A 15977-nucleotide genomic window follows, 5' to 3' on the forward strand; every position below is an offset into this window, starting at 1 on the left:
GACAAGAAAAGTTGACTACGTAAAAATAGCCCCCTTTCCCTCCAAACATCTGCTCTCTGTGTATATTCAGAGTAAGAGCTCTTTGGTTTCAGTGACAAAAGTAAGTTTTTACTAATTGCAGAGCTAACGCAGCTCTGGGAGCTGGAGTCTCTCCTGGCTCATGCATCATCCTTAGTTCTGACTGCAGAATTTTTATTACTTAGGATGGTGCCCAAATATCTCAGGGAAGTTTGAGCACTGGCAGTTAGAAAAACGTCTTTCGACTGGTAAATAACATGGAAGTGGCCAAGACACAACAAACAGGTAACCCTTCCACTGCAATCCCATTTTTACGGAGTCACTTTTCAGAGCAGAAGTGCACTGTAAAGCATTACCTCCAAAAAAGAAGCAGGGAACCTAGTCTTCATGCTAGCTTCAGACTGGACCCCCCCTTAGAAGAATTCAGAGAGGTACGGTATATGAAATGACAACTTGTGGTTTTTACAAGATGGAGTACTTTCCATTTGCATCTGATTTGATAGTAATTCACTTGAACATGCTCCTAGCTGCAAAAACCACCTCACCTACTTGTCTTTAAAATACACACACCACGAATATTTTAAGTCCTGGAATTTCAAGCTAACAGCAGAACTACATACTGCCAACTTTATCTATACTGGTCTTCCTCCATCCCCCCATCGAAGTCTTCCATCATTGCTGCCACCAATACAGCTCCACTAGCAGGAAATATGAAAGTGAAAAGGGTAGCATAGAGAAGGCCTAAATATAATTATTTATATTTAAATATGGATTCTCATACCTACATGTAAAGATAAAAGCAGTATAATCAAGCAAGAAAGTTGGAAACTGTAAGGTGCTTATGCACTTTGGTTTGGGAAGTTCCTGCCAACAGTCAATTTTTTTAGTTTGATATGGTAATTAGAAGTCACAATCTAAAAGTTACAGCACTATGCAAAAAAGGACAGTCCTCAGCTGGTATCCATCATGGGTAATTTTAGCTAAAGTCTGAACTAATTTAATTATAACTGGTTGATAAAAGTTAAATAACTTCAACAGAGTAGGTCAAATTAGTTACACAAGTTCAATCCTTCTTCAGTGCGTACAGTTGCATTCATATTACTGAGCACAGAATTTGGCCCGCTTTGCATTCTTTACCATGGCAAGCCAGGATGCCAGAGTACATGGGAAGTTATTCTAAAGTGAGAAAAAAATGTTAAAGCTATTCTTATCTACAAGTTTATTTATATCCAATAACAAAAGAAGAGCAGACAAATCTGCTCTCTGTACTTGGGCTTGTTATTAAGCTACTGTACTGGTTAAAAGGGGCAGAAATAACACCATAACTAGATTTAGTCAGCACCACAGAATTGTTTCCACCTTTGATTTTCATGAAGGCATGATTTCCTTTTACAGAATCTGATATTTGTCCTTTTAAGAGAGTTGTCTTCATGTATAACACCACCACGTGTCGTCCTACTCCTTATCCACTGAGCTGGAAAGACCAGGAGGACGAGGAGTGCACGGGTAAGCATGATCCGCACACGTTTGTACAGAAAAGTGTAAAGTCATGGCAGTTGACATACACTGAAGAGTGCAGAGTGTCGACAGGGAGAGTAGAAGAAAGCCCCAGAATGACGACCTGACCCAAAGCAACAACGAGACAAATCAATCAATAGAACTGTTTCCTAAGAGGTGTGGAACTGATGAGCAGCAAAGAAAAGTTGAAAAGGGTTAAGCAAAGCCAGGCTTGGAAAAGCAGAGGCAGGCAGAGGGAAAGGTGAGGGCTTAAATCCTGGCTCCCTAAAATCAATGGGGTTAGGATTTCACCCCAAGGCTCCAGCAGGACTGAATATTGGTGCAGGGCTCCACGCTAGCAGATCCCAATGAAGGGCCAAGCCCTAAAAGATGAAAAAAATTGCTTTTGGAATGACCAAAGGGGTGATTTCAGCTAGGAGGTTATTGGGATATGTGGCACATTATAAAATAGTACAGAGGTTTATACTACTATACTCTAAGTTTGCATCTTATACCAACACTGCATAGAAAAGTACAGCTCAGCAGTGTCAGACAGACTGCTGAGCACTGGAGCAGATATTCTGCACAGAAGCAGTGACTAAGGAAGCCACAGAAATAGGTTATATGCTTTACAAATATTACACAGAATGAAGAATGTGTTTTGTTTATGATCCTCTTTCTACCATCCCTTCTAATCAGCTCATCACAACTAAACAAAATTGAAGCAACCCCCTCAATGGGTATTGGTTTCATGAAAACATCAGTTCTCACATGGAAACTGAAAGACATGGACTTCAGGGAAAGGGAAAGGAAACTCTTCTCTGTCCCCTCATTCTGGGTTCCATTTTTCCCCACTTCCCTCTCACATAGCCAGTTGCAATAGTCACTAGTTTCAGAGTAACAGCCGTGTTAGTCTGTATTCGCAAAAAGAAAAGGAGTACTTGTGGCACCTTAGAGACTAACCAATTTATTTGAGCATGAGCTTTCGTGAGCTACAGCTCACTTCATCGGATGCATACTGTGAGAAAACCTGGATTTGTGCTGGAAATGGCCCAACTTGATGATCACTTTAGATAAGCTATTACCAGCAGGAGAGTGGGGTGGGAGGAGGTATTGTTTCATGGTCTCTGTGTATATAATGTCTTCTGCAGTTTCCACAGTATGCATCCGATGAAGTGAGCTGTAGCTCACGAAAGCTCATGCTCAAATAAATTGGTTAGTCTCTAAGGTGCCACAAGTACTCCTTTTCTTTTTGCGAATAGTCACTAGATCATCCTTCAGCAGGGATCATGGATAAAGTGGAGTAAAGGCGAAAACAGGTCATTTTTGTGACATACTATGGCCCAACAGTAAGAAAGTCTTGATTCCATGAAAAATTCCTTCATGCTAATCTATTTAGTTGGTTGATGAGCCAATTACAGATGCAGTTTGTATTGTAGGTGAGTATATTAGCATGCGATTGACAATTACCTAGGGAGGTTGTGGAATCTCCATCACTGGAGGTTTTTAAGAACAGGTTAGACAAACACTTGTGCGGGATGGTCTTGATCATACTTAGTCCTGCCTCAGTGCAGGGGAATGGACTAGATGACTTATTGAGGTCCCTTCCCGTCCTACATTTCTATGATTCCATGAGTCTAAGAACCAAAACTCTTGGATTCAAACAAACAAACAAAACAAGGACGAAATACTAAGATGATGATATCAGGTCCAGACCCCAGGGTGCAAGTGTTACCCTTGTTATCAGTATTGTAGAGGCCAAGGAAGGAGCCAGTCATGGAGATCAAATTATCGTTCACTCTCACGGGAGTAAAACATATTTTAGGAAACTGCTTCCTATGGGGAAAACGTTCAGACGTACCTTAGCCATACACACAGCTTGTGTGCTCTGGTGTCCTTCAGTGGGTGGATGTAGTTAAATAGCAGAGCTGGAGGTGTGTCACAACAGGCAAAAAAGGAATCAGCTCATTAGGGATTGGCACTTCGGGGCAAATGAAAGAAAAGGTGACTGGAGAAGAAAGCTATTTTGACTGATGTGCTGAATGCCCTGCTTATCCTGCTTGTTTTGATTACTTGACATATCAGGCCTGAAACACCTCTTGTTTAGACTGTTATAAATCAAGATTAACTCAATTTGAAGTTAACGGCTTTACAACAAACTGATGTAACGCCATTGTCTTCAACTGAAACAAGCAATGTATGTGATTTCTTAAGTATTTAAAGCCTGATTAAGAAATAGTTACTTTTTAAAAAAAAATTTATTTAAGAAAAAATGACATAATCTGTCATGTCCTAGCATCCTGGGAACCGTTCTGTCACACTGAAGCCTACTTACTGAATTTTTAGTGGCAGTTTATGGAGCACTGATCTGATACTGTGAAAACTTCTCTAACTACTGGTCACTAAGAATACATGGGAAGTCTATCATGTGCGCTACAAAGCTATGGACATTTGTCCGAGAGAAAAACAGAATGTTCTTAAACAAGCTTTCTCTGGCCTATGTGCTATCATTATTACTTCTCATGTGTATCACAGTCAGACCTAGACTCCTCAACCAAGACTGGGGCCCCATTGTGCTGGGTACTGTACAAACACACAGTAAGTGACAGTCCCTGCTCTGATGAATGGTCTATAACGACAAGACAGACAGAGGGTGGAAGGAGAACCAGAGGTACAGAGAAGTGAAGACAGCTGCACACAATTGGTCAGTGGAAAAGGCAAGAACAGATTTTAGGTCTCCTAAATCCCAATCCGGTGCCATATCCACTAGATCAGTGGAGTTCAACTTTTCCAGATGACTGTACCCCTTTCAGAAGCCTGATTTGTCTTGTGTACCCCCAAGTTTCACCTCACTTAAGAACTACGTGCTTACAAAATCAGACAAACATACAAAAAAGTGTCACAGCACACTATTAATTACTTTCTTATTTTTACCACATACTTATAAAATAAATCAATTGGAATATAAATATAGTACTTACATTTCAGTGTATAATATATAGAGCTGTATAAACAAGTCATTGTATGAAATTTTAGTTTGTACTGAGTTTTGCTAATGCTTTTTCTGTAGTCTATTGGTAAAACTAGGCAAATATCTAGATGAGTATGCATACCACTGGTTGAGAACCACTGGACTGGACCCATTGTGCTTCTCCAATTCATTTGAAAAATGCTTGAGTTCTAACGCAGGAAAAAAGTACCCCTCAGAACTATCTCTATAATTTTCTTCTATAATTTTTGTAAGGCTTTTCACTATATGTGCTTCACTTAATGTGCTTCTTTATTAGCAGCATGCACGAGACCCCATTCACAGACATGCACATCTGACAGTTTCTCAGGTCAATATTTGATAGATGACCTGCTATATATAGACTGTTACGTCTGCAAAGGTTGCTATCTGGTCAGCTGTTAACTTAAAGGCAAATTTGGGAAGCAAACAGTGGGTCTAGGCTCCAGAGCCTGCCACTATTCATGGCAATACCCTCACTACATCACAGGATAAGTTTGGGATCCAGCTTAACGAAGTTAGCCTTGGTGGGGCAGTTATCTTTTACATGGTTAAAATTCTCTTGCACATGGTTGGGTCCAGGTTGCTTCATATCCCTGCCTCACATGATCTGCAGTATCCCAGAATCCACTTCCAGCCAGCGTGGCCAATACTTGAGCTACTCATCTCTGTTGATCTGATACATTTGTTGGCAGCACAATCACCGCTCAGTAGAGCTGACTGAAATTAGGAATTTCCATTCCTTGGGAACTTGCAAAATTTCAGGGGGTTTTGTTGTTGTTCTGAACTGGAATGAAATGTGGAAAGTTTGAAATTTCCCACAAAATGAAATTTCTGAATTTTTTTTTGTTTCAGATCAAACCTTTTAATTTTGAGACTTTTTAATATATAATCTTTTAATTGTATATAATTTTAAAATATACAAATCTGGAAACAAAATATCTAAGTGTTCCATTCCCCTGTTGAAATGCTTCCCTTCAATTATTTCCCCTCCAGACAACATTATGTCAAAATCAACATGTTCATGGGTTTTGATTTTGTTGAATTGATGTTTTTCAATGGAATAATTGCTCTGACGGAAAATTTTTGACCAGCTCTACCTCTTGGTATCTCAGTGCCAGCCCACAATGGACCTGTGCTGACTCACCCAATAGCTGCAAGTGAATTTAGTATTCATGGAAATGAGGAATTGTTAGCTGTGGTTTGGCCAGACACAAGGTATGCCTACACTTCGAGATTGGGGTGTGAGATCCAGCTCAAAGAGACACATCCAATAAAAATAAAGCTAGCTACAGTACACACCTATCTGAGAACCTAGCATGTATTTGGAGCAACTAGCTCCTCCTCCTGTGCTCTATTTTTAGCACACTATCTTGACTGGCGCTTGCATGAGTATGTCTCCTCAAGCTGAGAATCACACCACTAGCTGGAAGTATAAATGTACCCATGGGATAGGCAAGTGCAAGTGCTTATAATCTTACCCAGAGGGCTCTGCCAGCACTACTCATACCTGACCTGTAACACACCTGAAATTGTATTGCTGGCCTTCTCTTGAGACAAGAGACTGGAAAAATTCAAGGCTTTCCAACTGTGCTTTGCAAAAACGGAGATGAGAATGAGACCAACTTGCTAACAAAGCCAAGGGCAGAATTCAACTTTTCACTATTTGACTATGGAACATATCCCATGATACCCAGACAAATGAGTAGGTCAATAAAGCACCGAACAGTGTGTTCTGTTGCTAGAAATCAGGGAAGTTACTGCTGATTACCACCACCGATTAGCAGTTGGCTCCCAAAACGTGCTGCGTCACAAACCACCAGATTACTGTGTTATAGTATTGGTTCATTTGTTCTTGGTCAGGCTTGTAGATATCTCAGATACAAACTATACAGTTGCAATTAGCAACGATCAGGCCTCAGTAAATGTTATGGACAAATGGCTAATTTTGCCAGAACCCGCTCGGCCCATCTCTACCTACATAAATACAAAATCAATACTATATTGGGCATGCTCTGTAAATAACATCACAAACAGTTCTGTTCCATGTATTGTAATTTGGCTGCTTGTGATTCATACAAACAGCACAAAACTACGTATGTTTGAACAAGGTACTTAGATTGGCAAAAGTAGTTAGTTACTGCCACCAGCACAGTGATCAGACAGTACGAGTTATTCTCATTTTATCAGTATATTCAGCATCTTATTGCCTCAGCTCTGCAGAACAGAATTATTGGTAATCATTCCTCCTTTCCTGATGCACTTATATTCACATACATTATAAATACCACGGGGTCAAAGAATTAGCCCTAAAGGATACTCACCCACCCTACACAAACTGCACACACGCACACAAACTGCAGCAGAACATGACACAACTGGAAGTTTCTGCTCATGAGAGATTGAGTACTGGACTTAAAAGGGTTCAGAATGGAGGCATCACTGCAGAAATGTTTTATTTCCAGAGTGAGAACGTGCTAAATCAATTAATAAAAGGAAAAAAGGAAAAACAAAACCTGTGAAAGTCCTGGCGATAACCAACTTTGTCATGATGAAGAAAGCAACAATGACTCCACATTCCTCACATGTAGGCAAGCATGCTGAGGTAAGAAAATAACTCCTTAACCCAGCACAGCAGCTATTACGGATTATGAATGTACCTCAGAAAGCACCTTACCTTTGTTGGATTTTGGTTGTTCCGCTGGGCAGCTTCCAACCTTCTTCTTTTTCCTTGGAACAGATACGCTTTTCCGGTCAAACGTAATGGGACTGTACTGAGGGAGGCTGTTGAATTTTTTTTCAAATTCTTCTTCCAATTTTGCTAAACTAAAGAAAAGGAGGGAAAAAAACAAAATCAATCACATGGTTCACACAGATAAAGTTAAAAACAGGTTCTGGGTCGATAAGCTTCAGTGGTACTTTTATACCTGAACTCATCACAGTTAGGTCATTTTATATATACACTACATGTTTAAAAAATTGAACGATTGTGTTTGGCATTCAGTCCTGATCTGTCACGTGAGGGAGATTAATCGATCAGAAAAGGAGGACAAAGAAACACTGAAAAAGAGTGCCACCAATGTCAGTGAGTAAATAATACTGGATTATGAACAAAAAGGTTTTCTGAAAAAGGCAACTTATTTTTTTAAAAGATTTTCTCCTTTTTATTTATAAAGGGAGCCTTTATATTAAAGCTCTAATTGGTTTCACACACATACACACACAACCCCTCCCTCACTGCCCCTCCCCCCGCCAAAACTATGAGGAAAAACAATTTACAAAAGCCAAGCAAGCAATAAACAACCAAACTACTTAATATACACAGCTCTTCAATAAGGCTTCTGGGAAGAACCGAGGGCATTGGGCTAGGGATGCAGCAGGACTGGACTGGCTGCTGCATTTATCTGGTGATATATTAATTATTTTATTACACAGAGCCAACTGCATGATACTTTAATTGCTTGTAAATGTATCTGTTGTTAGGGTGACTAGAGCTCCTGTATATATGTTCATAGAATATCAGGGTTGGAAGGGACCTCAGGAGGTCATCTAGTCCAACCCCCTGCTCAAAGCAGGCCCAATCCCCAATTTTTGCCCCAGATCCCTAAATGGCCCCCTCAAGGATTGAACTCACAACCCTGGGTTTAGCAGGCCAATGCTCAAACCACTGAGCTATCCCTCCCCTGAGCTTGTGTGGTTTTTGTTGTTAATAATAAACTAGTGCTGACATGAGAAGTCTGAGTTTTCCTAGCTCTAATTTTCCTTGCTATAAAAGACCAGCAGACAATGAGAGTAAACATGAATGCTTAGTGAGACTGCCTCTAAGCACTGTGTGCCTGGAAGAAAGGCAGAAGTGTGAGTTTTTCAGTTTTCTCTGAAACAGCTCTCAAATGAAGCATCATTACGGGCAACGAAACTCGCAAATTGGAGTTGATTTACTTATCCCCGTAACCATTATTCTGTATTTTTGTTAGAAACGTATTTCATCTTTCTCTGATGTTCAATCAGAGCCACGTAGAAGAGCAGTGGTTTCAGTTACAAAACACAGACTTGGTTCGCAGCAACTGTTTTGTCAGTAAAAGCAACAGGCCGTGCTGCGACCATGCTACTCTGTACATGGGTATCTAGACATCCATGAAGTAAGTAGAGCTGTTGCTTTGATGACTGACATATGCTCTCCCCTCCCTGTACTATTTCCTTTCCCAACTCCCACCACACCTGCCTATGGTCCTGGGGGGAGGGTGCAGGTCTAACAAGCATACCCAACTTTGACAGCAGAAGAGCCATCATCACAGACAATTTATAGCATGTGGGACATGGAAGAAGCAGTGAGTGCTGCCATCACTAAGCCAGTGATTTTAATTATTAAAAAAGCAATTATAGTGTCATAAACATACAGAGGTTTACAAACACATGGACAGACATTAGCTGGCCTGAGGAGTTTGCAACCTAAGGCCCCGATCCTGTAATGACGTTCACATAGGCAGACCCCTGCACTGGTACAGGGCCTGGGACTACCTCTGCAGAGCTCATGACAGGACAGGAGCTAAGACAGACAAGACAAACATGGCATGTAACACTAGGGAGTTGCCACTGGAGAAGGCGGTAGGGAGGATACCTGGATACGGTTGCCAACTTTGTAATATTTAAAAACCAGACACTTCCCCCCGAAGCCCTACCCCTGTTCGCTCCTCTTTCCCTGCTGTTCCCTGTTGCTCCTCCCCCTCTCCCCAACCTCTGCCCGGATCAGGAGGGACTCATCCGCGGAGCCGGGGCTGGGAGTTGCAGCCACCTGTCGCAGGTAAGAGGCTGCCCCAGGTAAGCAGGGGCTGGTGCAGGTGATGACTCAGTGCCTCCCCCACCCGCAGTAACCAGACTTTGGGTGTCTGGTCAATAGATCTGACACAGTCAGGTCCCCTTTTCGAGCGGACTTTCCGGTCAAAAACCAGGCACCTGGCAACCCTATACCTGGAATCAGTACATTTTAAAAAGAATTAATATGAAGAAGGCAGAGGTTACCTGGCAGACAAGAAGAGGGAGATTGTTCCCATGGTAATGGGCAACTAATGCAAGAAAAGGTACAAATCTGAGTCTGGGAGAAGAAGGAAGTTGCAAGGCGAGAAGGGTGGGAGGAACAAGGTGTGCGGGGCTGGGGGAGGAGGAAATAAGAGGAGAGATGTAGGTGGAAAGCCTTGAAGAGGGATGTAGGTGTGCAGAGCCTTGAAGAGGAATGTTTAATATATAGGTCTGATCTACACTTAAAGATTGGATTGACCCAGCTATGCCATTCAGGGCTGTGAAAAATTTTGTATCCTGAGCATCACAGTTAGGTTGACTTAACCCCCAGTGCAGACACGGCTACGTCAGTGAAAGGATTCTTTCATTGATCTAGCTACCGCCTCACGGAGAGGTGCATTAATTACATCGACAGAAAACCCCCTTCAGCCAACGTAGGAAGCAACTACACTACCGAGTGACAGAGGTAGAGCTGCAGCACCACGGGTGCGCTGCTGTGGTGGAGACATACCTATAGTTTCTTGAACTGTTAGTAAAAATCTTAAATCCATGTATTATAAAGATTTCTTCTATCAGAACTGGTTGAATAATAGTAATGAACAACACTGCTGAGTCAGGAAATAAGTTATCCTCACATATATATCTTCACTATCTAACCAGTTGTACAGATGGTAGCACAATATTTGTCAAATACATTATTCAAAACTTTTAACTGGCAAACTCTGAATAAATTATTTGCATCTACATTTTTTAGATTAGCTGAGGGGCTGTGGAATTCATCATCTTCTCAAACTGACTTAAAGTTTTAATGGAATTAAATAAATGGAAAGCTGGTTAACTTTTTAATGGAACATTGTGCAGTATGAGAAGATCTTTACAAAATCTCGGTATCACTGACGAGGACAGTATGTACTGAGAATAATAAAAGTGCAGCGTTACTTTGTGAAGTGTATACCAGGTAATAACACCACCTTGAGATTTGCAATATTTAATGTCCTTGCTCTAAGTGCATTACAACTAAATTTCAGATACATTAGGTTATGAAAAATGTTACTATAAACCTACACAAAAGAAACCTATTAAAACTTTAAGCCTGAAATATGAAGAGAATCTATTCCCTTTAATCCAATTTATTCCCTCTGAATTCAGATAATTAGAAATATCCAAGGATTTGCAAAGTATGAATGGCTAAATAGATTTTTCACCACTATCGCTGAAGTTAAGTAAATCTGTTAGTGCTATGAGGAGAATTGCTATTCATATTCCTGAGAGCCACTTCTGTGTAGATCTGCAAAAGCACTAATTTTTAAGAGTAATTAATAATTATTTCTCTACTGATTATTCCACTGCCTTAACCAGCTTATCTCCTATTCAAGTAGTTGCCTCCTTGACGGATAATGATTTATTTACCCTCCACTGCCTTAGAACAATGCCTACAAAGGAAAATAACGACTCTTGGGTGCTACAATAATAAAAATAATAAATAAGTGAAAGGAGCACTGTCAAATTATCTCCTTTTTGGGGGGTAAAAAGTAACACTTTTTCCAGTTGATGAAGCGCCTACTTAGAACTTTAAATAATGTTTCTTTGAAAATTAAATTAACCCTCTACATCACCTCTTAGCTAGGTAAATATTGTGCTTATTTTAGAAATGTGGAAACAATTATTTGATTCCAATTTATATTGGTGTAAATCAGAGTGATCACAATGGAATTAGATTGGTTTAATAATCAGTGAGAAGACAGAATCAAGCCCAGAGAGGTGAGGGCTGAGTGTTTCAGACGCACGCTCTAATTGCGAGTATCTAGCTTGAGACAGCTTGGGCCTGACTTACAGAGGTGGCGAGCAACCGCTGTTCCCATTGGCTTTAACTTCAGTTTGGAGTGCTCAGCACCTTTAACAATCAGGCCTCAAGTGTCTGAAATGTGGCACTGAAAAATCAGAGTCCATTTTGACAGTTTTGATCTATGCAGCTTGCCTAAAGCTAAACTGAATCAGAGACCAGACCTGGACACAGGATGGTCTGGTTCCCAGTCCTGTGCCCTACATACTATATTATCCTGTTTTTCAGTGGAATGTGCACAGTTATCTACTTTTACTATGACAACCAAATCCATTCCTGTAGATTGGAAACAAATCATGCCTGTGCAAAACTCTGTTCACGTGAGTTACATCAACTCACCCAAGAACAAATTCTTCCTTTGGCTTAGTTTTTTTCAGCTTTTTACTCCCACTCATCCCACTTTGGGAAAAGGCCCAGTTTTCTTCATTCCAGCATCCTTCGTGGTCTGAGGAGTTGCCTTTTCCTGAGCTTCGTTTGCCTAGGAAAGAGGAAAAAGATTCTTACTTTCACCATGGAACCTGTGGCACTGGACTCACAAGGATCCTGTATATCAAGAGTCACTCAACAGTGCAATTTCTGCTGCTCTGCTGACTGACTCTTCACATGTTTCTAAAATGGGTTCTGTGCCAATTTAGGTTCCTAAGGGTTAAGAAGGTTACCTGGTAGCAACTGGATTTACCCATATTTACTACCTTAAAAGAGCCAACTTTTGGAACCTTCTGCTAAGCTGCAGGACCCCTACAGTGTGGATCTGCAGAGGTATAATGAAGGAGAAAAGGTTTCACAGATTTAATGTAAAGGAAAAGTAACCTCAAGGGTTCTCGCTTCAATTTGGCTGTTCAGATTATCATCTTCGATTTGCTGCTCAGAGAAATGCTTTTAAATGTATCCTACTGAAAAGATACATCACATATTTTAAACCCAAATTAATCTTTCCTTTCAAAGTCAAGGTTCTCTCACTGATCATCATCATCATCCACTTTTAACAACGGAGATGCTAAATTTGGAAACTGATGACACATGTGATCTCCCTACTTCTATCCTGAATGAACGAACTACACACTGTTTCTAGATCCCTCCCCTATTCTTCGGGTGGTGTACCTTATCTGGGGACCAGAATATACACCAGAAAGGAGTGAGAGACACATTACCTCTTCAAGGATTCAGAGTTATGCCTAGAGACCAACAGCATTTCTTCATATAGGCAACCAATGCTCTAGTGCAGCTGGTCAGGGTTATATAAAAATGCAAGCCCTGCCCAAACCAGCAGATTGACCTGTTAACACATGTATCTTTAAAGTGAAATGTGCTTTAAAGACTATATCTTGCAATCAGATATGCAGTAAAGGGGAAGGAAATATGTCTACTAATTGAATTAAATAAATCACTGGTTGCGTTACAAGCCCGCACCTAATTAATGGCAGACCAAGAGAGAGATGTTGTTCAAACACAATATAACACCTTTTGATTTATTTTTCTCTCCCTCTGTAAATAAATGGCAAAAATCACCTACCTCTGTCCACATTAGCACGCAGGGACGTGAGCATGCCCTCTGACACCAGAGTCTTATAAAGAGCACCTTTGCAAGATCGCTCTGATTTCCTGGAGCCACAGGTTTCAATCTTTTTATTACAGTCACTGTCTGCTGTTTTGACCTGTCCAGGTAAACTCTGCGGTACCACATCCTCTGTTGGGGTCAATGGTTCTGCTTTTATGTTGTCAGGTACCTCACAAGGCGCCTCCATATTGGCTGTAATACTAAGAAAGTCAGGAGGCTTTGATTCTTTGGTGGTCTCCGAGGATTTCTCCTTTGATGCTCTCTTCTCTTTTGATTTCACTTTTTTCTTTGGTGACTTTGTGTCCAACACACTTCCCTTCATGTTTGAGGCAGGGCGGACCTTCTTCCGGGGGATTTCGCCGAATCTCTCTGCACCCCAGTCGCCCTTTGCAACTGCTTCGATAGTATAAATGACACTTTCAATATCAGACTCAGAGGACTGCCTCTTTTTACAAGCCTTCTTAGGGTTGGATTTTTCGTTTGTGTGCCGGTCCAGCTTATTTTTTTTCTTTTTCTTTTTTATCTTTTCTGGTTTGCTCAGCCCCAGGGTATTAAAGTCAGCAAGTGACAGCTCTTGAGAATGACATGTGTGATCCTTTGCACTGGTACTATCATTTATCTCTAAAGTACTGCTGTCTGCTGCCGGATCAGTAAAGTGACTGCATTTTGTAACTTTCTCCGACTCTTCAGTTTTTGTCTTTTCGTCATTTTGATTTTTCACCATCTCAGATTCTTCCACTTTTACTTCCTGTGAGTCTTTCACATTCACCTTCTCCAATTCTTTCACTTTCACTTCCTCTGGAGCTTCTGCTTTCACATCCACTGATGTTTCCACTTTCACCTTCCCAGGTTCTTTCACTTTTACCGCCTCTGATGCAAGGCACATCTAAAACAAGTTTAAAACATCCAATTACCACCAATTAAATGCCCCTCTCATTCAATTTAATTATTTTGATTTACAGAAATGCTAGAAAGGGGCACTTATCTAAGGCCCTGATTTAGGAAAGAAGCCCCCTGCATTCAGGACAGTACTTAAAACATCCCCCCATTCAGGATAGTATGCTGTATGATCTCCAGGTCTGAGGGAAAGACACCTGAATCAGGCTGTAGATGCCCATGACATCCTCTGAAAATACACAAATAGTACCATAAATGCAGTGGTACAGTTCGATATAACCCACCATCAGTAAACCAGGTAACCTACAAACTATTCCACCCGCTCCTTATCATTCTGGTTCCTACTTTCAAATGCCAGTGAATGAAGAATTTAACCAATTCTTGATACTATCATTTTTTTCTTTATTCAATTTGCAAAACAAAGTAAAAAACCAAAACAAAACCTTTAAATTTCTTTTACATGATACAGAAAAATCCTCTGAAATCACAAGCCTCTTCAACACCAGAAATGTAAAGTGTTACTACCTTGGAGCCAACCTTCCTGGTGATATCAGTAATGGAGGCCGAATCCCTCTATCTACCCACAGAACGGCTACCATAAAGGATGCATTAAGTGCAAGCTTCTCCTAACTGCTCTCCCACTGGTCCTCAGCAGCGACAGAGGGATCAGCGCAGGACCTGACAGGGTAGTTCACAGTCTCCATGCCTTGGCTTCTCTGCTAAGACTGCTAGCAGGGGTAACCACAAGTGTCAGACCAGCTTCCTCTGGGAGGATGTTCAAAACTTTAAGAGAAACACAAACCAAACCAAACCATACAAACAAATGACCACCAACTCCTTTAACAGAGGTCACCAAAAGAACCACTCGAATCACTCCCCTGGGCTGGATTTTAGTCATTGGCCTAGAAGTCTCCATACCTAGTACTAATTTACGAATCCACTGGGCCTCCTGTCACTATGAAACTGAACATTTTATTTTTCTCACACATCTTTTTAAAATCACATAACCTGCTATTTTACCTGCTTTACAGTTCAATAGGTTCAATTTTAGTTAAATCTGTAGAAAATAGAGATCCTTTGGCTGACCTGATTCTTTTTATTATTATTACTTTCGTCAAAGAAAACTTAGCTCATGAGTTCAGATTTGGCTCTAAGGAAGATAGTATCTAAAGAAATCCTGGTAATAATCTCTCATAGTCTGTTTATTTAAATAAACCGAAATTTTCCAAGTTCCTAAGAGGCTTGGAAAATCTCAATCTTAAATCTTTAAAATATCCTGTTCATGTGACAGCAACTCCATTTTTAACCCTTCTTCTCTGCTCTACACCTTTTCTTCTAAAGCTTGTAACATAACCAGCACAGAAGACTTCGGACTGCTTTAGCTGTGTGGCTATGAAAGGGGCTTTGGGTGTTGTAGGCTATAAACTAACTCATGGCATGTGGTCTTATGATTTGGAAGGTTTAGAAAAAAAGAGAACTTTAAATGTTTCCACAACGGGACCATTCACTGTAACTACTCCTGGAAGGACAGTCTGACGTCAGCTGCAACGTATCAGAACACAGTTCCTCCAGAAGTCATACATGTATTCATCATTTTAATATAATCTGCATGAGAGTAGAAATAAATGAAAGTGACTGAAGCCTTCTAAAACGTATTTGCAATGACAATGTCCTGACCTGAATAAAACCCCAGAAGTGTTCATTAAAAATACTCTGAATACAAATCAGATAAGTCCTTTGCCATCAGAGGTTCTGACTTTTTTACTGTTAACTCAGTAGCGCTAAGAGCTTGTGCTTTAATGGCTAGTCTAGGGAAATCTTGATTCTTCACACCCAAGTGATAATTAGTACGGTTGTTTATAGAAGCATAAATTATGACGGTGCCACTGTTCTGACTGCTAGACTCAGGCAGTCAGCATTATTAGCTTCTCCTCCCCACTGCACCAGTGGTAATTAATCACCAGTATTTTAATATTACCTCTGCCAACTGAAACAACGCTGATGTCCCACACTGCTTTGTTAAGTCAGGAGGGCCTGAATGGGATGTACTTGAGGAAATCTTAAGCAAAAAACAAAGAAGGAAAAAAACATTACTTCTCCAATACATCCTTCCAGTGTGTTGAATTTAAAATTTTTACAAG

The 15977-nt window shown here is 40.6% G+C and overlaps 1 protein-coding gene across 6 annotated transcripts in view; it reads right to left on the reverse strand.

Annotated features, from left to right (window-relative positions):
* The window catches only part of BBX (BBX high mobility group box domain containing), a 189800-nt gene that overhangs the window by 27800 nt on the left and 146023 nt on the right, over positions 1-15977 (reverse strand). For 5 of the 6 annotated variants that reach the window (XM_077821157.1, XM_077821148.1, XM_077821117.1 and 2 more), the window contains 4 exons: positions 15815-15895; positions 12895-13825; positions 11721-11859; positions 7200-7348 (listed from right to left, as the gene is read on the reverse strand). In XM_077821157.1, coding sequence (XP_077677283.1) covers positions 7200-7348; positions 11721-11859; positions 12895-13825; positions 15815-15895 — 1300 coding nt within the window. The remainder of the gene's footprint in view (positions 1-7199; positions 7349-11720; positions 11860-12894; positions 13826-15814; positions 15896-15977) is intronic. The other variant, XM_077821139.1, reaches the window with a different exon arrangement.

Source organism: Eretmochelys imbricata, chromosome 1 (assembly GCF_965152235.1).
Source record: "Eretmochelys imbricata isolate rEreImb1 chromosome 1, rEreImb1.hap1, whole genome shotgun sequence".
Lineage (NCBI taxonomy): Eukaryota > Metazoa > Chordata > Testudines > Cheloniidae > Eretmochelys > Eretmochelys imbricata.